The sequence below is a fragment of the Gopherus flavomarginatus genome, chromosome 6, assembly GCF_025201925.1.
Source record: "Gopherus flavomarginatus isolate rGopFla2 chromosome 6, rGopFla2.mat.asm, whole genome shotgun sequence".
NCBI lineage: Eukaryota > Metazoa > Chordata > Testudines > Testudinidae > Gopherus > Gopherus flavomarginatus.
Genome location: NC_066622.1, coordinates 125,465,649 through 125,489,937, shown reverse-complemented (window position 1 = coordinate 125,489,937; position 24,289 = coordinate 125,465,649). Strand labels below are relative to the sequence as shown.

At 42.8% G+C, this 24,289-nt stretch overlaps 1 protein-coding gene across 1 annotated transcript in view; it reads right to left on the bottom strand.

Annotated features, from left to right (window-relative positions):
• The window catches only part of SHTN1 (shootin 1), a 99,717-nt gene extending 75,786 nt beyond the window's left edge, over positions 1 to 23,931 (bottom strand). The window contains exons 1-2 of the mRNA XM_050958994.1: positions 23,850 to 23,931; positions 7,931 to 7,983 (exon numbers count right to left, since the gene is read on the bottom strand). Of these exons, the coding sequence (XP_050814951.1) occupies positions 7,931 to 7,983; positions 23,850 to 23,907 (111 nt within the window). The 5' untranslated portion in view covers positions 23,908 to 23,931. The remainder of the gene's footprint in view (positions 1 to 7,930; positions 7,984 to 23,849) is intronic.
• Between the last annotated feature and the right edge of the window lie 358 nt (positions 23,932 to 24,289).

Below are 24,289 nucleotides of genomic sequence, written 5' to 3'. Positions count from 1 at the left end.
AGGAAGAGGAGCTGCACTGAGCAAGTGACTGCCTACCTCAGAGGTTCTCAGACTTTTGTACTGGTGACCCCTTTCACACAGCAAGCCTCTGAGTGTGACCCCCCACTCCCCCAATACATTAAAAACACTTTTTAATATCTTTAACATCATTATAAATGCTGGAGGCAAAGCAAGGTTTGGGGTGGAGGCTGACAGCTCGCAGCCCCCCCATGTAATAACCTTGCAACCCCCTGAGGGGTCCCAACCCCCAGTTTGAAGACCCCGGGCCTATCTCAACATGTGAGGTGAAGGGAGTGTGAGTAGCTGCGAAGTGGGGAGAGGATCAGACACCTGTTGTGGCAGGATTGGCTGCTGCTGAGGAGGGTAGTGAAGGCAGGAAGGGGATGGAGAAAGAAAGCTGTAGTGATTGGCAGGGAGCTGGATGGGATTGGGAGCTTCTTACTGTAACTGCTGGGGGGAGGGATACAACCAGCTCCAAGTAGCTAAAGAGGGAGAAACAGCCAGGGGGAAAAGGCTGAATGAAGCGCTGTCTCAGTACCTTCCGTCTTTTTATACATAATGACTGAATCTTTTCCCCAAAAAAGAAAGGAAGGGAGGGGAAAGCAGAGTGACACCTCAGTTTCCATTAACAAGGAATTAAACTAAGGTCTTGTTGCTTCCTCTCCTCCCTCTCAGTTTTCCCAGCAGGAAGCCTCTGTCTTACCTCACTGCTAGGAGAGGGCCCAGCGCCAGGGAAGTGGAGCAGTGCAAAATAAGATATAAAAATTACGCACTTAAAATTGTTGTTTCACTTGCCACTGTCACTGGAGAGCACTGCTATCCTGAAAAGAGATTCTGTGTGATCCACTGCCAGCCAATGCTTAATACCGGAGAGCAATGACATGGCGTACTGATCCACCACACCCCATCCAAGAATCTCAAAGTGCATCACAAGCTTTCAGCCTCACAACATCCAGGGAAGTGGGTAAGCATTATTACTGGAGTTGTAAATATACAAAGAGATTAAGGGCCTGATCTGAAGCCCAATGAAATCAATGAGACTTTTTCCAGCAAGTTCAATGGGCACTGCTTTGGATCCTTGGTGACTTGCCCAGGGTCGCACTGAATCACTGCCCGTCAAGAATAGGACCCAGAAAACCCAGTGCTATCCCTGGCCCTAACCACTAGATAAAACACCCTCCAAATCTCCTAGTAAAACATTTTGTTAAGATAATATAACAACAAGGAAAGTGAATGACCCAGCCCTCCAGATCTTTACTCACATGGGTTGTCTGCACAAGCAGTCCCCAATGAAGCCTCTTTAAGACTACTCACATGAATAAGGATTAATTACATGATTAAGGCAAACATTTGTGCACATGAGCAGTCCCACCAAAGGCAACGTGATTACTTACATGCATAGCTATTCATGTGTGTTTGCAGGATTAGGACCTACAGGCTTGGTTCCTAACTTTCCAAACAATTTCTATTCTAAGTCATAATTTTCTCACACAATTTCATTTGCTGCTGTTATGCCTTAAGACAAAGGCAGGGGGTTTTGCCATTGATTTCAGTGAGGGAAGCGGCGAGCACACTGACTTCAACCGTGCAATCAGATCTACACAGGTAGACCCTCCATGCCAATCCCACCCCTACTCAAAGTCCACTGAACTTGCTATGAAGATCAGTCCATCCCATTTCTTAAAATGAGAAGAAAAAAAAAGGTTCTTCTTTTACTTATACAAAAAATAGAAATAAAAGTTGCAAATAAACATGGACATCTCAGAAAACAACATTTTCAGCTCAAGAAACAATACTGATAAGTGATAACAATGCAGTTGCTTATCACAATTGAAACAAAGCAATCAACCTTGCATTTAAAAGAAGAAAATGAATAGTTAAGGACATCAAATCTAGAACTGCCAGTTGCTCCCAAAACTACTATTCTTTCTCCAGTGTTAGCAAAATATAAAACACAATAAATAATCCTGTTGAAAGAGAAACTTTAAAAGTATATAACTTATATTCACATCAATAATCACATTGATCTACACCAAATGCAAGAACACATGTACATAACATAACCATTAATTTGAAAAAAGTGCATCATTGATTTTAAATACATATAAAACTTTCTTGTGAAACAGTAATTGCAAGTACTTTACCAAACCTTCTGCTGTCAGTATTAACTAACAATTCCCATTTAGCAGCAGTCTTTAAAAGAGAAATGTTTAGATACCAAAATCAAAAATGGGTACGTAAGAAATCACCAACATCCATGGGTCAGAGGTAAGGCTTCTTTGCTGTGATAAAATATGAATTTAAGACAGCTGTGTTTATGATGTCAGTAGTTTAATATTTATAGTGTCCTTACTTGGGTTTTTTATTAAGTAATGCAGCAGATTATTATGATGTTATAATTGTCACTTAACAACTCAGTCTGAATTTCTTAGCAAGCAAACAGAAATCTGTTGCTATTTTTAAGAACCAGATCTTTTTAGTTCAGTTTACTGAATTAGTTTTATATTAATTTCTCTCCAGGACCTGATCTTTCAAGAGCTGGTACATGTAAGGATCATGCTCGAGAGACTTGGCAACTAGCTGATACTAAAGGTTAGATTTCTGCCTTCTGGTTATTCAAGTTACTAAGCAATTCTTCAGTAGCAATTAACAGATCCTCTAGCTGCCTGCAAGTCTAGAGCCGTGGAAGGTCAAAGACCTCCTGTTTTTCTGAAATTTCAGTACTCCTAGCTGGTAGCCATGGAATCTGCCAGCCAGCATTCTATTTTTAAAGAAAAGATCATTTCTAATGTAAGAAGCCAGCTACAAGAGGAAATACGTGAATACTGAAGATATCCATGCAGTACAGTATTGGACATGTTGGGAGAGGGATGGAAGACTTCAAAATTGACCTGCATCTTGGGTCAGCATAGCACAAAAACCATCATTGCCTATTCTACACTCTGATCCCGCAATGTGACCAGTTTAAGTGGTTGCCTGCACCCGTGCCGAGCTCCACTGACTTAAATGAGACTCTGCAGGGACATATGAGCCCACTAGGCAAACCACACTGAAAGTCTGGAGCCCTAGGGTGAAATCTAAGCAACATTGATGTCAGTAGGAATTTTGCATTGATTTGAATGAAGCCAGAATTTCACCCCTAGATCCTTGCAATTGGCTCAGTTATCTAGCTATGGGTCTGATCCTGCATCCACTGACATCAATGGCAAAGCTCCCATTAACTGCAATGGTGCAAGATCAAGCCCTAGGTGAGAAAAGACAACTTATTTTTCACTTAAAGTAAGAGAACAGTCTTTCTGAGCCAAGTATTAGACAGAATGGCTTAATACATTTTAACTCACTTAAATAAATCATGGGAGATTATTTATCCTAGATGTCTGGATGCATCAAAGTTTACTTAATCATCGTACAGTGAAATAAGCCACTTTCACTGCTTAGCCAAAAATTCCTTTTTTCTTGACATGGTCATTTTATGAAGCACTTTAAAACGTTACAATTTTAGTGAAAATATCAAATTAAAAATTAAGTATTGTCCAAGAAGGAATCACATGGCATTTGCTACATTCAACGTAAAGAGAAAGAGGCCTGCCATCAACATAGGGATCCTCCTCCTTTGTTTCTAGACAGACGGCGTTAATAGGAGATTCATTTTCAAACAGCCAAGTAATTACTTTCCTTTTCCCACTACAGTACCATGTCCCATTTGGTCTCAAAGAAACAGCATATATACAGCAAACACAATGAAAACATACAGTTTCCCCCCTTTTTTTTTTAAATAAAGGTTTTATTAAAATTTAAAGTACTCCAAATTAGCAATCCCTGCTCTGTGAAAGCCACACAAGGAAAGGGAAATTAACAATACCAAACTGTATCAGAGATACTGTTTTACGTATACTGTTTCTTGAAAGGTATCTGTCTCATTCCCTTTTCCACTGGCAGGGTGACAAAACACTGCCCATGCTGATGCACAAAAGTAGTTCCTGTGTGATTATCTATAGCAAGTATTCATAAATATTTATTCAATCTCTGACTTTAAATGCTTCAGTGCTGCATATTAAGTATCTATGGAGCGGGGGTTAGGTTGACTGTTAAATTACCTTGACATCTTTAGTTCTATTCTGTTTTTGTTTTTTTAAATAAAAAGGTGACCTACAAAGGAAAATAATCAGGGCTGTGCCTTTTTCACTCCATTACGAGGTGTAAACCAGGCTGGAAAGGAATTTTTTTCAGGAAGAAGTGGGGGGGGGACAGATTATTTGAATATTAGGAATTTCAGTCTTATTTTGCTGGATAACTCACTGAAGATCTCAATGCTGATTGTGTACTTCGTCACACCTTAACAAGATGGGAGAGGGGGAATTGTTGAATTTTTTACTAAGATATCTTTTCTCCTATTACTTGGGTGCTTTAGTTTTAAAATGTTAGCCAAAAAGTGTTTTAAGTAGCCTGATTTAAAACCACTTCCTCTCTCAATGAGGTTTTCCCTGGTGTCTCCAACATCATGATCTAGTTCTTAATAGAATCTTCCAGGGGAAAACAGGATAGACAAGACCTTAATTTCCAATATAAAAACCAAGCAGTAAAGAATCTTAACATAAAACAAAAAGACTTTCAGGCCTTCTTTAAAGATGTACAAAGGGCACAGATCTAGTTTTCATTTTTCTTTTCAGGTTACTTTTGAACATAGCTGTTTGTTGTGTGATGAACTCCACCTGAATTTCTAATAGACTAAATTCCTTTTTCCAAGAAAGAAAAATATCTAGCACAGCATCTTCCACATGCACAAAAAATGTACATCTTCATTTAGGGAAAATAGCCAATAAACTGTGATAGAAGTACATACACTACTACCTAGCTTTTATATAATGCTTTCCACATGTAGGTCTCAAAGCAAAGTAGTTATCTGTCATTATCTCCATTCTACAAATGGGCAGAGATGCAGAGGGGTGAAGCAACTTTCTCAAGGTCACAGTGAGAGACTGGCACAGCAAAGAACAGTAATCAGAACCCCTGACTTCAAGTTCTATGCTCGGTCCACTGGCCCAGTAGTTCTCGACCAGGGCTCCGGGGCCCCCTGGGGAGCAGTGAGCAGGTCTCAGGAGGGCCCCCAAGCAGAGCCAGCATTAGACTAGCTGGGGCCCAGCCAGAAAGCCAAAACCCCACTGCATGGGGCCAAAGCCCGGGGCCCTGAGTCCCGCCACACGGGGCTGAAGCCTGAGCAATGTAGCTTTGCAGCAGGCCCCTGTGGTGTGGGGCCCCTGGCAATTGCCCTGCTTACTACCCCCTAACACAGGTGCTGGCTTTTATCTGCAGAAAATCAGTTATTGTGCCATAGGTGGGCTGTGGAGTTTTTATAGCATGTTGGAGGAAGGGCCTCAGAAAGAAAAAGGTTGAGAACCCCTGCACTGGACCCTGCTTTCTCCCATTCTCGCTAAGAGCTTGATGTGGAAAAGTCCAGAGCATTTTGACCTTTATCCTGCAAAGAACATAAGCATATGCATAACTTTAAGCATATAAGCAGCCTCGTTAAAATAAAGTTAAATATGTTCTGGTGTTTTGCAGAATCAGGACCACAATGCTCAGCACTAGAGCTAGGCAAAAAAAAAGTTATCAAAAACCAAATTAATTTTTAATTTTGGGGGAATTCTGAACAATTATATTTATTTGCAAAAAATTTCATTTTATTGGGGGGAAGGGAAGGAGGAAAGCTTTGACAAAAAAATGTTGATCAGTCCTGCTGGAAGCTCTATGAAGGCAGATATGACTAGTTCTCCTAGACTGCAGGATGAATCACTATGATAACAGGGTGGGGGGAGGGGTTGGTGTGGGAGAGGTAAGTTGGGAGCAAAAGAAGGAACAGAATGGAAAAATTAGAAAAACTAGCTAGGGAAGAGAGATGGATTTTGTTGGGGGGGCCTGTAAGGATAGGCAAGAGAGGGAGAAGAGAAATGCATTCAGGAAAATAGAGGGCAAAAGAGAGTCAAATAGCTACAGACATTGCTAAATTTTAGTGGGGAAACCAGTTTTGAGTTTCCTTTACTAGTCTCTCCATTAACATTTTGCACCATATTTGCAATATGGTTGAAACATATTTCAAAGAGTGAGATCAGGAATGTCCATCTAGCAACTTCCTTCTAAGAAGTAAAATCTATCCCATGTGCATTAACTGCCAGTGTGGACTGGAAAACTAAAACACACTCATAAAGAAGAGGGAGAACTTTCACTGTTTGCCCACACTCTTCTCTCCATCCCCCCGCAGCTACTTCCCACATTTCTTTTTATTGCAGATATCCACAATAAAACGACTTCCTCATTTACATGGTACATTTACTGAATGGCAAAAACACCACCACACTCCACTTCATTTTAACTAATCAGGTCCCCCCACCCCGCAGGCAGTTGTTCATCCACATGTAGTCCAGGTTGATGATTTCACACCACATGGAGAGTCACAGGCACCTTCGCAGAAGCCTGAAGCACACGTCCCTCCTCAGCCAGCCCAGATTGAGCTGGGGTTCCTCCTTTTATCTGTCCCTTCCACCTGGAGCATGCGCAGCAAGGGTAAGGGGTCGTGGTCTCCAGGCCCCACAGTGATTAGTCAGGCCCTGTTAGCCCACTGCGGGGTTGGTCTACACAGGCCAGGTACAGAGCCTCCCCGCCCAGGTCGACACATTTTGGGTAGTGGGTCTTGCCCTAACACTCTAAAAATAGCTGTGGCTTGGGCTGGAGCTCAGGGTTCTGAAGTCTAGGGAGGACAAGCTTCAAAGCCTGAGCAGCAAACTTAGGCCACGTCCACACTACGGGGGGGGAAATTGATCTTAGATACGCAACTTCAGCTACGTGAATAACGCAGCTGAAGTCAAATATCTAAGATCGGATTACTCACCCGTCCACACCGCGCAGGATCGATGTTTGCGGCTCTCCCTGACGATTCCGGAACTCCGTTGGGGTTGATGGAGTTCCGGAATCGATATAAGCACGCTCGGGGATCGATATATCGCGTCTAGATTAGACGCAATATATCGATCCCCGAGCAATCGATTTTAACCCGCCGATACGGCGGGTAGTCTGGACATGGCCTTAGTGCACTCCCAGAGTCACTGGCTGAGATTTTGAAACCAACTAAGCGATTTAGCAACTAACAATTTCCACTGAAAGGCCGCAGAACTCTTAACTGATTTCAGTGGAAGTAGCGTGGCTAAATCCCTGAGTCACTTGGGGATTTCCAATGATTCTGAGACCGCCATTGCTTTACTTCTTACTTTAAGAAGTCCAACCCTGCAATTCTTTGTCCATATGAAGTCCAGGGGAGTTTCACCTTCATCAAGGCTTTAAGATCAGGCTCATCTATAATCTCTAATTCTATTAAAATGAATTAAAAATCTGGAGGGGTGACTGATTTCAAAGGCTTTCTTTTTTAAATTGCATTCTTACATTCACAATATATTTTTAGATTTTATTTTTTTTAAATAATATGCATTTCATAAACGGTTCTGACAAATGAGATTCAGACCTGGGAGAAGCAAGTCTTCCCGAGATACTTCTGAATGATTTACTTGGTCTACATTCATATTTAAACTACTTTTACACTGGGTGCTGCTGCATCCACCGTTAAAAACTTCCATAATTTTCTAATGTAGACAAGGATTGGCTGTGTGATCATAGGGATTTAAATTTACAATACGGGTACTGGAGGCATAAGGCCAAGAAGGATCTTGATATATCCTTGAGGCACATGTTTGTCTCACAGCAATCATACACACCGCTGTATGTTAATCTTCACCTCTAGCATACAGTTAGCCTTCAGCTGCTACAACAGACGACAAAATTCCCCTTGATATACTTTGACTCAGCTGAAGTCAGTGGACAAACAAAGACTTCCAATATCTAGTACATTAGGTATTAAGGAAACATACTGCAGAGTACAAACCTCCTCTTTCTTTTTGTTGTTTGCTGCTCTAAGATCTTCATATTCACCAATAGCTACAAAAAAGAATTAAAAACAATATTAACATATTTTAACAGTACACTCATGACCTGATTCCATAGCTGCTCCATGCACAGAAATCCCATTGACTTTCATATTCACTCATTTTAAAGCTATTACGATTATCTAATCCATGGGGAGCCAACCTGTTGTTCCCGAGCCATATGCGGCTCTTTAGAAGTTAATATGAGGCTCCCTGTACACACACAAACTCCGAGGCTGGAGCTACAGGCGCCAACTTTCCAATGTGCCAGGGAGTGCTGACTGCTCAACCCCTGGCTCTGCCGCAGGCCCTGCCCCCACTCCACCCCTTCCCGCCTCCTCCCCTGAGCCTGCAGTGCCCTCGCTCCTCCCCCTCCACCTGCCAGAGCCTCCTGCACACCACAAAACAGCTGATCAGGAGGTGCTGGGAGGGAGGGGGAGGCATTGCTGGTGGGCAGGAGGCTCTGGAAGCAGCAGGGAGGGAAGGGGGGACACTGATGGGGGCTGCTGACGTATTACTGTGACTTTTTGGCAATGTACATTAGTAAATTCTGGCTCCTTTTCAGGCTCAGGTTGGCCACCCCTGAAATCTAACCTCCCATGTTATACAGGCCAGAGAACTGCAGAAGAAGATGTGTCCTAAAAATCAATCAACTTTTTCAACCAACAGGGAGTTAGACGGAATCACAGTGACAGGGATTCATGGTTTTAAATCCAAATTAGAACAGATTATGGATCAGATATTGTTTCAGTGCTGGTGTCTCATGAATCATCCTAAGATACGTTTATGGCTCCCATTACTGTAATCTCTGAGTACCTCACAATCTTTAATGTATTTATCTTCACAACACTACTGTGAGGTAGGGAAGTTCTATTAGCCACATTTCACAGATGGGGAATGGAGTCAGAGAGAGCCTAACTTCCATTGATTTAAATTGGGAGTTGGACACGAATACCTTTAAAAAGCTGACCCTTAGCGAGTTGCCCAGGGTCACACAGGAAGTCATTGAAGAGGGTGGGCATGGAACCTGGTCTTCAGAGTCTCAAGAGAGAGCCTATCCTTCCGTCCCAATCATTAATGTAGTGCATTACCGGAGAATTAGAAATTCCAGCTTCCATTTTATTGTAAAAAGCCTTTGATTTATACATTTATAAACAACATTTGTTTGCTCAACCTGCTGTGCACACAACTTTGCTGAATAGTGGCTTAACCTCAATGCAATGACCACTGTCTTCTTTGACCTATTCCGACCCCACAGTTTTGTTGTCCCTTCATCATGTCATAACATATTTTGGTCTTTAAGACAGGGACCATGTGCAATTTATCTGTCTTCTGAGATACTGTGGACACCTTGTGGAAATAAATTAAAGAATACAAAAAGAAATATGATGTAACTCTCGAGGGGGACGCGCCATTAAACACAGCAGCCAGAGTATCTGATTATTCTAGCCATTGTTCCCACCTTACCCACTTAACCACTCAGTATCTGGCACTGGTTTAATTTAAGGTGATATTTTTAAACTGATACAGTTAATCCGGGGCAAAAGGATATGTGAACACTTATTTCTGTTTAAACCAGATTTATTTCAGTTTGCCTAAGTCAATTAGGAATGGTCTTTAAAACAAAATAAGAGTGTCCAAACAGCTTTTTGCACCAGTAAACTAAACTGGTTTAAAAACCAATTTAAGTTAAACTGATAAAACTCTCTCTTGTAAACAAGCCCAAAATGGTAAACTTGTTGGCAGTCTGCAAGTGTTTTTCTATCTAAGGTATTTATATATACCCTCTGACCCCATTACTGTCTTATCTAAGCACTTGTCAATTCTTTTTAATGTATCTATCCTTATAATGTTCCAGTGAGGTAGGGAAGTGCTATTATTCCCATTTTACAGATGGGTAACTGAGGCACAGAGACTTGCCCAAGGTCACACAGGAAGTCTGTGGCAGAGCAAGGAATTGAACCCAGGTCTCTAAAGTTCTAGGCCAGCGCCCTAGCGACTGGACCATCTTGCCTCTGTGTGTCTGCAGATTAGCTAACTAGAATAAGTAAGAGCTGACTGGTCATATCAACTGCAAAAGGTAATTCAAGGATGCTGGTTTCCTTAAAAGTAGCTTAAGCTATGTCGACGCTGCAAGCAGGAGGTGCCACTGCAGCATGTGTGCACAAACACAAGCTAGCACTGATCTAGCTAATCCATTAAAAACTAGTAGCCACAATAGTTCAGGCAGCTACATGGGCTAGCCATCCAAGTACAATCCTGCGCAGGTTACGTACTCTGACAACTAGCCTGTGCCACTGTGGCTACACTGCTATTTTTAGCAAGCTAGCTCACCCAAAGCTAGTTCAGGTATGCGTACACACACTGCAATCACACCTGCCAACTGCAATGTAGTAGACACGCTCTTTGTTAGCCATTTACAGGAGCAGCTGATGAGAGCGTGTGGCAAAAACGAATACTCTGGGCTACAAGAACAATGAATCTAACTCCATTTCCTAACGGAGGTTCTCACTCCCACACCTTTGCTTGGCTGCAAACTGTGGCAACCCCAAAACCACAGTGTCTGTACAGAGCCACCCAGGACTTTCAAGGAGAAAAGCACAACAAAAGCACTGAAAATGTGACCACAAACCACATGTAAACTCACCAGACATCTGCAGATCTGACAGATAAGGAAACTATATGGGAAAAATATACACACAGAGAAAACAGAGCAATAAAATTAAGTTCTCTCTTGGCGAATTTAAAAATTAATTTAAAAACTAGCTAATATTCTCTTTATAAGAAATTTCTGGGTTTGCTTTATGACCATGAAATAAGAGGTTTGTAATCTCAGTAGACCCCAGCCACAAATGTGAAAATAAAGGTTCTTATTGTCTTAGTAGGTCTAGCTGTTTGGAAAATGCTAACAGTTTCTAGGTATATTTAAGGACAAGGCTTTGGAGCAGAGCCAGGAGCAGCTGCGGAGCAGTGGAGCTGCAAGTTTTTGCCTGGAGCTGGAGTGGAGCAGGAGCACAGCTCCAAAGCCCTGTTTAAGGATAATGCAAACTAGGTACTTAGGACTTAAAATGACTGGATACACAAACTAGTTTTAAGCCTGGAATTCCTACTGCATTCCATCCTACTGTTTTGTTAGCCCCATACACAAAAAAATCAATCAATCAATCAATCAAGAATTGTCAGGCCATGATCTTTTATTGTCATTAAGAAGTTGCCCCCTTTTCCCTGTTTTAATACACCTGACATGGACTCAGAAGAACCTCGTTTCATATTAAGATCTCTATTAACATTATATGGATGACAGCCTCCAGAGGAGACATGTAGGCCCCTTTTATGGAATCTTTAGTTGAAGGGTTCTTAATAAATCTCTTCCCTAAAGTAGCTCAACAGTACAAGCTTTCTTTAGAAATGACTTCACAAAAGTTTTAAAAAGTGGATCTATGCTGTGAATCAGATACTTGGTTAGAGTAGAACGAGGGTGGCACTTAAAAAGTATCCGATGAAAGATGTAACAACCTTTTTCTTCTCACGCCTTCATGCAGGTTTTTGTTTTTTAAGCATCGAGTATAAAGTCCATACTGTATGCACTCGGATACCAAACAAAGGTCAGTGGCATCCCTAACTCAAGTTAGCCAGGATCAGACGTCTAGAAGATTCACTTAACTCTAAAATTCCACATGTGACTGATAATCATCTTCTTATAATTCAACAATTTATTGGGTAAACTTATGACAATTAATAATAGTACCATACACTTACGTAGCACTTTGTTTAAAGTCCAGTACAGATACTAATGACAGGCAGGCAGAGAGTAGATTACAGATGGAGAACAGAAACAGAATGGTGAAGTGATTTGCCCAAACCCTCACAGTTAGTCAGTGGCAGAGCCAGGATTTTATTCTAGTCTATTAAGGTTCTTCTACTATAGCCATCATTGTGGTACCTGAGCCCTTCAAGAGTTCCTGGCTCCCAGCCCTGAACTATTTTATCCTGATCATACCAAATGTGAATTAGAGTATAGTAGAACATCATTAGTCTGCACAAAGAAACTGGTGCTCTCTTCCCAGTAAAGCGCCACATTATGAACAACTGTGGTCAGAAGAGGGAGAAAGTGGTGACGCTCTACCCAAACTACTCCCATAAAATTCTAGAATAGCTGAATGAAAGACTCAGCAGTGTAACATCTTATCACTGTACATGGTCTATATTGTAAACATTAACTTTCAGAATAACCACCTCACATATCGTTTTTACGTATAATAGGGATATATCACACTTCTTATAGTTAGTGTCATTCTGATTTCTGTTATACTAATGTAAATAAGGATTAGCTAATGGACTTAAATTAGTGTAAAAATCAGTGAGATCACAATGATGCCTATTGTTCCTGGCTAGTTATTTACAGACTCAGGAACACATGGCTGCTTTGCTTCAAGTCTGCAAAAATACCATGGGGCCACCAGAAGAGTGCAGATATGCTGGCTCACCACCACCCTGCTGAAAACACCTCCCCCAACTCTATTATTATTATTTAAAATATTCAAGTCACAAATTATCAAAATGATTGAACAAGGTACATTTTGTGCCTACACACTGATACCATGTTCACTTGGTCCCAAAATTCAATTGTTCACAATGGATCTTCCGGAAATGTGTATTAGCGAGGTTCTACTAGGCTGAACTTTAGCAAACAACTAAAGCAAAAGACAAAAATATAAATGTAGTGGTCACCGTTTTACTGATAATGAGGTTAAAGATACGTTTTCCCTGGAACTGGGTGTGCTAACAATAGATCATTATTTGATATTAATTTATTACACAAATGCTAAAAGTGGATTTATTACTGGAGCAATGTAATAAAAACAGTAGTATGCGACGATAAATTTGCTTTACAGTTAACATTAGACAGACACACCTATGTATATTACATAAAAAGTGCTCTAGTAGTGCTCTTTATATCACCCTTTTATATAACTTTTTGAAATGTTCACCTTTTGGGCCAAAAATTTTCATGCTTAATCTCAGCCTACAGGTGTAATATTTTCTGTTTGAGCAAACTCCATTCAGCTGATTTTGAATAGATGAAAAATCCCCATTTTAATGTTAAGACTCTTTCTCCCTACCCAACTCTTGGACAGTTTGCAGTTTTCTGGGTTAAAGTCTTTATTGACAATTAGGTGTGTATAGGGATTGGGGGAGATTGTTATAAATTCACTTTCATGTGTGAGTGGTAATAACTTGTGCTAGTACCATTTACCATCATAGCCAACATCTCTATGGATTGAAGGTTCCCTTAGTAGAGTCAGATCCTCAGCTGCTGTAAATCAGCGTGGTTTCACTGATTTCAGAGGAGCTACACAGAATTACCTCAAGTTGGGATCAGCCCCCATGATCTGACATGCTCTTAATTCTCCAGCAGGAGGGAGCCGCTCTCTAATTTATAAAGCTTCTAGCACATCCGAACGCTCAGAAGACAGAAAATACAACAGTATTTGTATTGTATTGTATACAAAATGGTAGTAATTTTAATTCTGTCCCCTTTTAAATATGCATAATAATGCAGTCTTTCATTACCTAATACCTCAAAAATATTATCCTATTTTTTCTTGCAATCTTCAGATGCACTAATGCAAGTTACTTTCCGCTAATGCCGGACAGACACCATATAGAACATACACGGTAAAATGAACTCAGACAATATGAAGTTATAATAAAGAAAAGCATTATGTGCTGACATACACAAACATGTACAACCCTAATTCTAAGCGGTCAGTCCTGCAAGAGGCATCCAACAGAGTCAATAGGAAGCTTGAGGGCTGGACCTTGCAGGAGTGAAGCCCATGTCACTATTAGCTGTTTCATTCATTTAACCTTACTCTAAATATTTTATTAGTATCTCATACAATAAGATATTTCCTACATGGAAACACACACATTTATGTCAGCATACAGAAAAATTCAGTTTCCAGCTTACTTGATTGTGAAGTTTGAAATATACTGAGATCTTAGAAATTAACAGAGTACAAGTACTGTATACAACAAATTCTTGTGTGAAATAAAAGAAAAACATACTCTACAATATTTTAAACAATGTCAGTGAAAGTAATATTTGATCTTTAAGGATGTTCGAGGATATGTCACATGAAAAAACAAGCCAGCTAAACTTACACACAGTAAAACAGGAATCATAAGCCATATAAGCTGTTAATGCAACCTACTGTATTCCTCTGAGACAGCTTGCAAGACATACCACTGAATAACAATTGTTACAGTGTCAGTGTTCAAAGAAAACAAATAACCTACTGTGCATGCATGATCATAAATCAGAAAAGAAGTTATATAGGCAGTCCAAGTCAACAAGAATCTTCTAGTATGGTAAGCATAAAATAAAATATTATATTACATACAAAAAACAACACTGGAAATGTTAAGGTTGCTAAGATGCACAGGATAGCCTATATAAGGATACACCAGCAACATTTATTCTGGCATTTCCTTACTTCTGAGTGCTAGACTTTGTAAAATTACATTCCTTTAATGTATTTTTGGTATGTCATTTTCTAGATTTAAAAGACACAAAGCAAACAAACAGAAATTCTACCATGTGGAACTATATTGATTCCCACACAGTTCATCGGCAGAGTTAGAATCTTTAGGTCTACACCACAAACCTCTTCCACTTGAACTAATAGAGTAACTGATGGCAATAGTAGGCTGTCACCTTCTGTGTAGGCTTGCACTGGCAGGGGGGGAGACACCTTGAAAGTGGGTTTTTAGCTATTTGTTGACAGAAATGGAATACAGAGACTCTGGAATCCTGGGTTCTATTCCAGTTTCTGAGAGGCGTGTGCTCAAGCAGTTACAGACTCTTCTGAATGTTCCCCTCTATGCCTGCCTGCCGCCACCCTGTCTTCATCCAAATCTTCACTTCCCACTCTAGGCTACACATGCCAGTTCCAGCCACCTACCTCACCATTAACACTCTTCTCCCTCGCCACTCTGCTTGGCCTTGGCTTAGGGTTGCTAGGTGTCTGGTTTTCGACTGGAACACCAGCTCAAAAAAGGACCCTGGCAGCTCCAGTCAGCACACTGACTGGGCCGTTAAAAGTCCGGTTGGCGCAGGGCTGGCTGGCTCCCTACCTGGCTCCACGTGGCTCCTCAGAAGCAGTGACATGTCCCTTAGCTCCTAGGTGCAGGGACAGCCACGGGGGCGCCGCGTGCTGCCCCTGCCCCAAACGCCGGCTCCACAGATCCCATTCATCGGGAACCATGGTCAATGGGCTCTGCAGGGCCGGCGCCTGTGGGCAGAGGCAGTGCATCTAGGAGCAAGAGGGAGATGTCGACGCTTCCGGGAAGCTACCCAAGGTAAGTGCCACCCGGCGCTCGCACCCTGCCCTGTGCCCCAATCCCCTGCCCCAACCCTGAGCCCCCACCTGCACCCAAACTCCCTCGAACAGCCCACACCCCAAACCCCCTCCTGCACCTCAACCCTCTGCCCCAGCTCAGAACCACCTCCTGCATTCCACACCCCTTGGCCCCAGCCTAGAGACCCCTCTTGCACCCCAAGCCCCTCATCTCTGGCCCCACTCCAAAGCCCACAGCCCCAGACGGAGACAGAGCCCCCCCTGCACCCAAACTCCCTGCCCCAACCCAGAGCCCGCCTCCCACACCATGAACCCCTCGTTTCTGGCCCCACACCCCCAACCCAGAGCCTATATCCTCTCCCACAGCCCCCTCCCACAACCTGAAGCCCTTGTCCCCACCTCCCAGGCTCCTTCTACACCCCAAACCCCTCATCCCCAGCCCCAACCCAAAGCCTGCACCCCCAGCTGGAGCCCGCACTCCCTCCTGCACCCCAACCCCCTGCCCCAGCCCAGTGAAAATGAGCAAGTGAGGGAGAGCGAGCAATGGGGGGGATGGAGTAAGGAGGGGTGGGGCCTCAGAGGAGGGGAAAGGCAGAGGACAGGGCAAGGGTGTTCTGTGTTTTGTGATTAGAAAGCTGGAAACCCTAAATCAGAGTTCAAAGCTGATTGTTTCCGCCTTTCAGCCTGTGTGCTAGTATGGGATGCGACGGGAGCACAGGAGACAAAGTCTCCCTCAGTTCCTGTGCCTGGCACCACATCAGTCCTGGATGAATGGAAGAAGCAATTGCAGGAAGAGTTCTGCTCAGTCCCTGGTGCCCCAGGATGGAGAACACTCAGTACAAACGAAATCTTCAGTATTCTACCCATCAAATTCCAACAAGTCTCTACTGACCATGTGTGAACTGCAATTTTCAGAGTCTCATTAGTTGGCCACATTCAGGTGGATTTTCAGAGAGACAGCAAAAAAAGCACACTGCACCACCCCACCCTGCCAAATTTCAAGTCCTTGTTCCAAAGCATGCAGGCACTACAGCTTTTAAATGAAACTGTTTTGTGGATTGTTGTTTTTTTTAAATGGGCAAGTCATATTTTTCCCTTACCTCATTTTGAGAAATGACTGAACAGTTTTTGCTGAAACTTTCCAAAAATTCAGTCTAAGGCAGATACCAGGTATGGAAAATTAGGCTTTACAAAGTAATAAGCAACCAAAACCAGGGTCTTACAATGGAAAGTGTCGGGCAACATTAACAATAGGTGTCAGTACCTGTTCCAACTAAAATCACATTCTAAAATGTTTGTGTGTCTAATGTTTCACATTTCCCAGCTTGCAAACATTCAAGTAACCTCAATGCTATATTCATGTACGTTTTTGTATTTTTACTTTAAAGGGGTTCGAATGACCTCCATAGAATAAGGCTGAGTGTCCTTCCATGTCAAATCAACCAAGGATTCCACTTAATCAGAGTTACTAGGTTGAAATGGTCATTTAATCAGATGGTAAATAAAGCTGTCAAGGAAAGCAAAGCTCAGTCCATCATCTGCTCCTCTAGATGAATACCTAATCTACACCCAAAAAGGTCTGCAGCAGATCCAGCACATACTGGCAAGGGTGCTTTTGCCAGGATAGCTTAGACTGGTTCTCTGAATGTAATAAGCTACACTAGCAAAAGACTGAGTCTCACCAGTATAAATGTGTCTACACTAGCGCTTTTGCTGGTATAGAAATGACGTTTAAATAAATAAATCACTCGCTTACCCAACATTACTTAAGCAGGAGAAGCTTTATGTGCAGACCTGCCCTACGGGGGTGATGGTATTGTGCTTGCAGTTCTTGCAAGCGTGGAAAGCAAGAGATCAGATCCAAGAATCAGACTGGGTCTGTCCCACAGCACATTTCTCAAACAATAGTACCCCACCATAGTAAAACAAGTGTAGCAAAGATAAGAACTGTTAATCGCTGTTAGGGCATAAAAGGAGGATAACAGAGGCTCTACTTTATGTTCCCTCTTCTCTTCCAAACTCCACAGAGTCAACACCTAAAAGGGTTTCAGGTAAGGATGAGGAGGTGCGAACCCCATTAGAGCCATAGATAGCCCACTGGATGCACACTTAGTACTGTCAGAAAAACAATGTCATGCTCCCTATGTGCGCTCTTGCAGGGTAGATTTGTGTGAGTGCACAGTGGGCAGCAACACAAGCAAAACTCATGTAGCAGTCATACTTTTGCAGGGGAAAATAGAAAAAAACAGCACAGAGAATACACTATAAAGATGCCAATCATCCACAGGACCTGATCCTCCATTCTGTACAGATCTCGAGGATCCATGAGGCTGGGAGGCCTCTGCCACAGCCCCCATAAGCCATCCTCTGAGAGGAGATTTAATTGGGAGCTTCCATGCCGGTTTACCTTGTGGAGTTTCTTGGGGTCCTGCCCTATCCTATGGTTTATAGCACAGAAGGGTACAACACACAGCCCAACCAGTTAGAGGACATTTCAGTAGACAAAAAAGTAATTAGAAACACACTGCCTTTTGTCTGTTTGTGGGCCTCACCGTATGGTTAGCTGCTTCAGCTAGAAAGAATGGTCAGTCTGCTAGCAGATAATAGACTAACCCCTGCAAAAGTCTGAGATTACCCTACATGCGACCAAAAAGAAAAAATCAACACACACAATCTACAGAATTACGGGTGCCAAGAATGGAACGAGAAAACTTATGACTCCTCTATGAATTTGCTTCATTACAAAATAAAATGGTCAAAATCCAGAAACATATTTGGTTCACATGTGAGCAGATTTTTCATCCAATCTATACATTTCTCAATGAAACACGGGCATTTTCCCACCTCTCAGATTGTTTGTTACTCTCTCTAGTGGTGATCTCTCTCCAGATATCACCTCAAAAAGAGGTGATCGTGCATCAGGCAGTAGCTTTTCCTGCACAGATACAGAACCAATGGGTCCTGATCTTAAAAGGATAACGAAAAAAAAAACTTAAACCTGTCAGAATAGAAGATAGGGAAGAAAACTGTCAGAATAATGAATTAAAGGGGATCCTCTGCAACCCTATGTGTAAAGAGAGAGAACCATGAAATACTGTGTCTAATGAGATTAGCGTATTATGGATAAGAGTTCAATTTAGGGCTGGTCTACACTGGCAGGGGGAGGGAATCGATCTAAGATATGCGTAGCTGAAGTCGAAGTATCTTAGTTCGACTTATCCGGATGTCTTCACAGCGGCAAGTCGACCGTCGCGGCTCCCCCGTGTACTCAGAGATATGTCCTCTACCAAGGATGAAAATGAATTTGTCAGGTTGCATTAAGAGTTTGCAAGTGGCATATGTTTATGGTACTACTGAAAGATAATCCCATAGGATTAGTACAGAGTCAGTTCTTTGGGAAGCGTATGGTTCTGCTCTGTTCAAAATTACCTGGGATATTTTTTTTTAAACAGATAATTTTTGGATATATTCAGAACTATCCAGATGCACTGACAGCTTGGACATGAGAAGTGACATGAATCATACTTTTGGCAAATATGGTATTAGCTAAGACTTATCAGACAGATGAAGAAAAGCATGCAATATAAACTGATATTTAAGATGAGATGGTGAAGATAGAGGTAAACTACAACAGTTTGCAAGGCCACCAAGAGACTTAATGGCTGTTTTCATTCAGTGGTCAATAACCCTTGGTATTTTAAGTGATTGGCTACACTGTTATCCCTTTAACTTTGATGGCAAAATAACATTTGGCTAATGGAGCCAAAGCTAACCCAAACCCATCTTTTGATCAAGTGATAAAGCACTATTATGATGCACTGGCTAACCCAGTTTGGTATGGTACCTAAGATTACCACAATAGACAGTTTTTTTCTGCAGACTGCAGTCTGACTACCTGCTTTCATAGGAACTTTGAGTGCCATTTAATGGAGCTGCGGTGTTGGAGAATTTTCTGGAATATCAATTATGGTAAACCCGGGTAACATATATAGCAATGACTCTGAAAAAGACTTGGGAGTCATGGTATATAATCACCTGAACACAAGCTCCATGTATGATGCGGGGGCGGGGAGAGCGAATATGATCCATGGGTGTATCAACAGGGGAACATCAAAGAAAGAGATCATATTACCTCCATATTTGGCACTGATGTGACTTCTATTACTCTTGGGGGGATTCTGCGGGACTTCGTGCCTGCAGAAAATGCCTCCCCTCTCCCTGAATTCCAGCGCTTCCCTGCAGAAAAAGGCAGGTAATTGCAGTGTAGACATTCAGGCTCTGGCTCTAGGACCCTGCAAGGTGGGAAGGTCCCAGAGCTTGGGCTGCAACCCAAGGCCAAACATCTACACTGCAATTAAACAGCCCCTGAGCCCGAGTCAGCTGGCACGGCAGCCACAGGTGTCTAACTGCAGTGTAGAGATACCCTATGAATCTAAATTTTTACATTTATAGCAGACCCTGCTATACCTATTCAAATCACTTAATTAAGTTCTTTACATGCTCAAACTAGTGAGAACACACTACATCCAGAGTTATCTAGATTGAAATCATGTTTCTCTAAGGTTGTGGTTTTCTAGGTGGAGTTTGCAGACCTATGTCTAACAGGTCTGCAAAAGGTTACCACCAACACAGAACAGTGATTTTCAACCTGGGCGTGTGCACGCTACGTCCAAGATTTCCAAAGGGATCCACACCTCCATTTGAAATTTTTTGGGGGTCCGCAAATGCAAAAAGGTTAAAACCACTGCTCTAAGGCGTTCACGCTTTATATACTAGGCAACAGAGCAAGTCAAAGAATGGTCAGTATCAAGTAGGGTGACCAGCAGCAAATGTGAAAAATTGGAACAGGGGGTGAGGGGTAATAGGAGCTTATATAAGAAAAAGACCCCAAAACCGGGTCTGTCCCTATAAAAATCAGGACATCTGGTCACCCTAGTATCAAGTATCCCAGCTGAAATACAGAGACCTTGGAAAATCCACCAGCTATTCCCCGCTGGTGAGAGGGAAACATAGCTTCCACAAAAACAGCTCCAGTGTCCCTGTTGCCACTCCCAGCTTTACCAAACAAGATGGGAGGTTTAGTTATCTGGTTAGTTCACACATCACTTAAGATTTTCATGCCCTTGGAAAAAAACACATTCTGGTGGAGGCTCAATATCATGGGGCACGAATGGGGAGGGTTTGCTGAATGTTTTCCACCCTTTCAAATCCACAGGAGACTCTTCAGAAATCCTACAAGAGATTGCAATCTGACACCATTCACCACTGTTTAACTGAAGAGAGGACTTTTGACCAAATATGTACCTCTAACCTATAATGAAATCAGACCCCTGTGCTAGCAGCATTATGTTTGGAGAAATACCATTACCCACTCCTATACAAAAGTGTCAGTAAGATTTCAAAACATTTATTCTAGTTACATGTTGCCTGCAGTTCCTGAGTGTCCCTAAAGCCAGCTTATCCCTATCATCTGAGGAAAGTCATAAATGTCTAAAACAGTTCCCCTTTTTCTCTTATCTGCAATATTAATGGGACAGTGTTAGATTAAAACTTTATATAAAAAGGAAACAAGTTTAGTTATCTGTTTAACAATACTTATAGTTCATTACAAATAAAAACCTAAATAATAAAATTTTAAAAAAGTTATTCACCTTTGGCATTTCCCAGAACTTAGACGTGTCAGTAGAACTTTACAGGCCCATGTCCTAGTAAAATGCTGGAATATGTCAGATGTAAACTACAAGGGAATAAATGTTTAAAAATATTTTCCATTGGGATATTTTTTCCTTTTAAAAAAACCCAAACTCACATAAGCGTGGCAATATTTCTATAGTTCTTAGGTTTTGTAATAGCATAGTAAAACTCCTACATTTAAAGACAAATGTATATAATTTAGGATAAACTATCACTCTTCATATGCATGTGACAGTGTCTCATTCAAGAATAGATACGCATTTAGGGCAGCACATACTTGAGCCATGATATCTTTTCAACAACTTATTTCCTGGAGTGCCATGAGCTCCATTAGATGTTTAACAGTGTTATGGTTATCCGGCCCGAGATCCCCGGACATCAGGGTGAAATCCTGGCCCTATCCCAACCAAGTCCAGTAAAACCAGGATTTCCCCCCAAGTGTCTGCGAGGAATACGGCAAATGCATAGTCATTTCAGTGATTGTTGGTATTTTGGAACCAACGGTGCTGATGGACAGCTGTGAGGACGAGTTGTTTAGAATAATTATCTGAATTTGTATATTGGGTGTTGAATTACAGAAATGTGTCCACTTAAGAATCATGAATGAACACTTATTAAACTTGTTCACAGGCTAGAATACAAGTTAGAGCAGCAGCAGATCCAGCAGTTGGGTTAGTTACTGGGAAATTTAAAAAAAAAAAAAAAACACTTCTAAAACTATCTGAAGTCTTAGAGCTGATGCTCAAAAAAATTCAACTGAATTTTGGTTAAGGATCCACCAAAGCTTCTGCTGTACAGTGGAGGAGAGGGGGTCAATTTATACATCAGACTAAATTCATACACAATGTAAGCACCCATACCAATCACCAGACCTATCCCATTCCCACTCAAGAAAAGAGAAAATTGCATCATACTTGTTCAAACTAGGTTCCCCAGGGGCCAAGAGACAAAGAAAGGGTTGTCTTTTGTTTTTTTAAAAATAACCTGGTTTTAAATTAGCTCATGGCCTTCTTCGTGGTTCAACAAAGGGACGGGATCCCTGGTCCACAGAGGGCCTCAATCCTTACGGTAAGGTTGGAAGTATTGGGCCTACTGAGGTCCCATAAGCTTGTTCTAAATTGAAACTCTGATGAACTTGCAATCACAATGCATCTCCTTGGAGGGGGATTTGAAGGACTGCTCCTGCTAGAATCCATAGGGTTGGGGTGGTCTCTGGTAAGCTCATTAGAATGCATGTAGTTTCTTTTGTTGTTTTTAAGGTTCTCTCTGTAATGCTTTTTTACTTTAGAAATAAAGCAGGCTTGCCTAGGAAGTGCTGTGTGGCAGTTTAAAACTGTAGCAATTACACCTATTAACCATATCTGAAGAGAAAGCAAGCAGGTGTCCTTAGGCAACCTGTCTGTGTTGGGAATAACACAGTGAAGGCAGGAACTATGAAGCCGGAAATACCTGGGTCAGCAGGGACAGACATGTGGGTCTCCACCTTGGAGGGCAATAGCTGAGAAGTTGGAAGTCTGAGAGCAAGTGCCCTTGTTGTATGACTGAGGGGGAAATACAGGTGTAGTTGCTCTGAACTGTGACAATATGCATTTACGAGACCTCAACATCTACAGAGCTGAAGCACTGGATGCCTTCATGAAAAGCAGAGGATAGCAACTAAAGCATGAGAATCAAACTCATTTGGTAACAAGGAACAAATTCCATTTTCAATTTAACCTGGGACTCTGCGCCACCCAAGGCACAAGAGAACACACACTGATGTCAGTGTGAGGTTTGCACCCAGATCAAGAGTGGATTATAATTCTCATGCAGTGAATGAATTTTTAGTTGTCATTATCTGTTCAGTACTTAAACACATCCCACTTTGCTCAGGGTGACAAGTGACTCTGGACGTTAGTTCAGAAATGGTAAGGAACCGTATACGGTTTTAGCTTCCCTTAGAAGATTGTTGGGTAGCTGGATTCTTACCACATGAAACAAATAGCATTTCTGCACAGGAAGATTTTGCCTAATGAGCCTTCTTTTGGAAGATATGTCTGGGGTTCATTTTAGGAAATTTCTTTGGGCATTTGATATTGGATTTACTGCACATGATTATTTTTCACTTGCTGGGAGGAAGAAAGAGATAGGTTAACCTATGTACATCTTAAAATATTTCATTATCCCATCAACCCAAATCAGCCGATATCTATTATTCCGATGCCAACTGCTGACCTAGCTACAACAACAACCAACCAAGCAAAAATAGGTGGATGCTGGAAGGTGATTATATGCCATTAATAGGGAAGAGATTAACCATTAGAACTAGACAAGCTTTCACAGGGAGTTGACAGAGAGGGAGTATGGGAAACAAGAGAAAATTGTTGGAAGGAGAATAAAACAGGCCTCAAAGTTAGGCCCTCCAGTGACTACCCTGGTTGAAATTGCTCCCTTACAGGCCTCTTTATTGGCTCCACGATAGAGGCGTGAGGCTGATGATGCTCAAGGTAATTCGTTTGCAGCAGTGCCTTTCCCCCCACCCTTCGTCTCAGGCTGAGTCATACATCAGTGCGCCAGGAGCTGCTCAGGCACACACCCGCCTAGCCAGCGCCTGGCCCCACTTGGCACAGCCTCGCCTGCTCCGCTTGGTTAATGCCAATCCCCGCTTGCAGCCGCGGGGGGGGAAGGGAAATGTCCCGCTGCACGTGGGCTCAGCTGGTGCAATTGTTCCGTCGCCCGCCTGACCCTGCCACGGAGCCCGAGGCAGCAGCCGCCGCTCCCTGAAATGCACCAGCTCATCTCCCAGCCCGCGGCCGCCGCTGCCCGCACACAGCTGCCGTACCTTGCGCTTTCAGGCTGGTGAGACGCTCCAGCTGCTTCTCCTCGTCCGAGCCGCTCATGCCGCCGGCTGCGCCCGGAGCTGGACAGGGCTGGGGCCGCGGCCGCTGCCCGGCGGCGAGGCAGCGGGCTCTGTTGCGCCCGCCCGCCCCGCCCCTCTCCCCGCCCAGCACAGCCTCACCTGGGAGGGACCTGGGCGCGCCAGACACAGCCCCGGAGAAGCGGCGGTGGCGGCCCGGCCTCCTCCTGCACATGCTCACAGCGCCGCCGCGGGCCCAGTGAGCATGTGCGAGGGGTCTTGGCGCAGGCTGCTGCTGCTGTTGCTGCTGCTGCCCTTCCAGGCGCTGAGCCCGCAGTGCCCCGGGAGCTGCAGGGGCAGGGCAGGGGGGTGAGAACCAAGACAAGGCGCACAGTGGGGAAATAAGGAGCCTCGGAAGCAGGAGA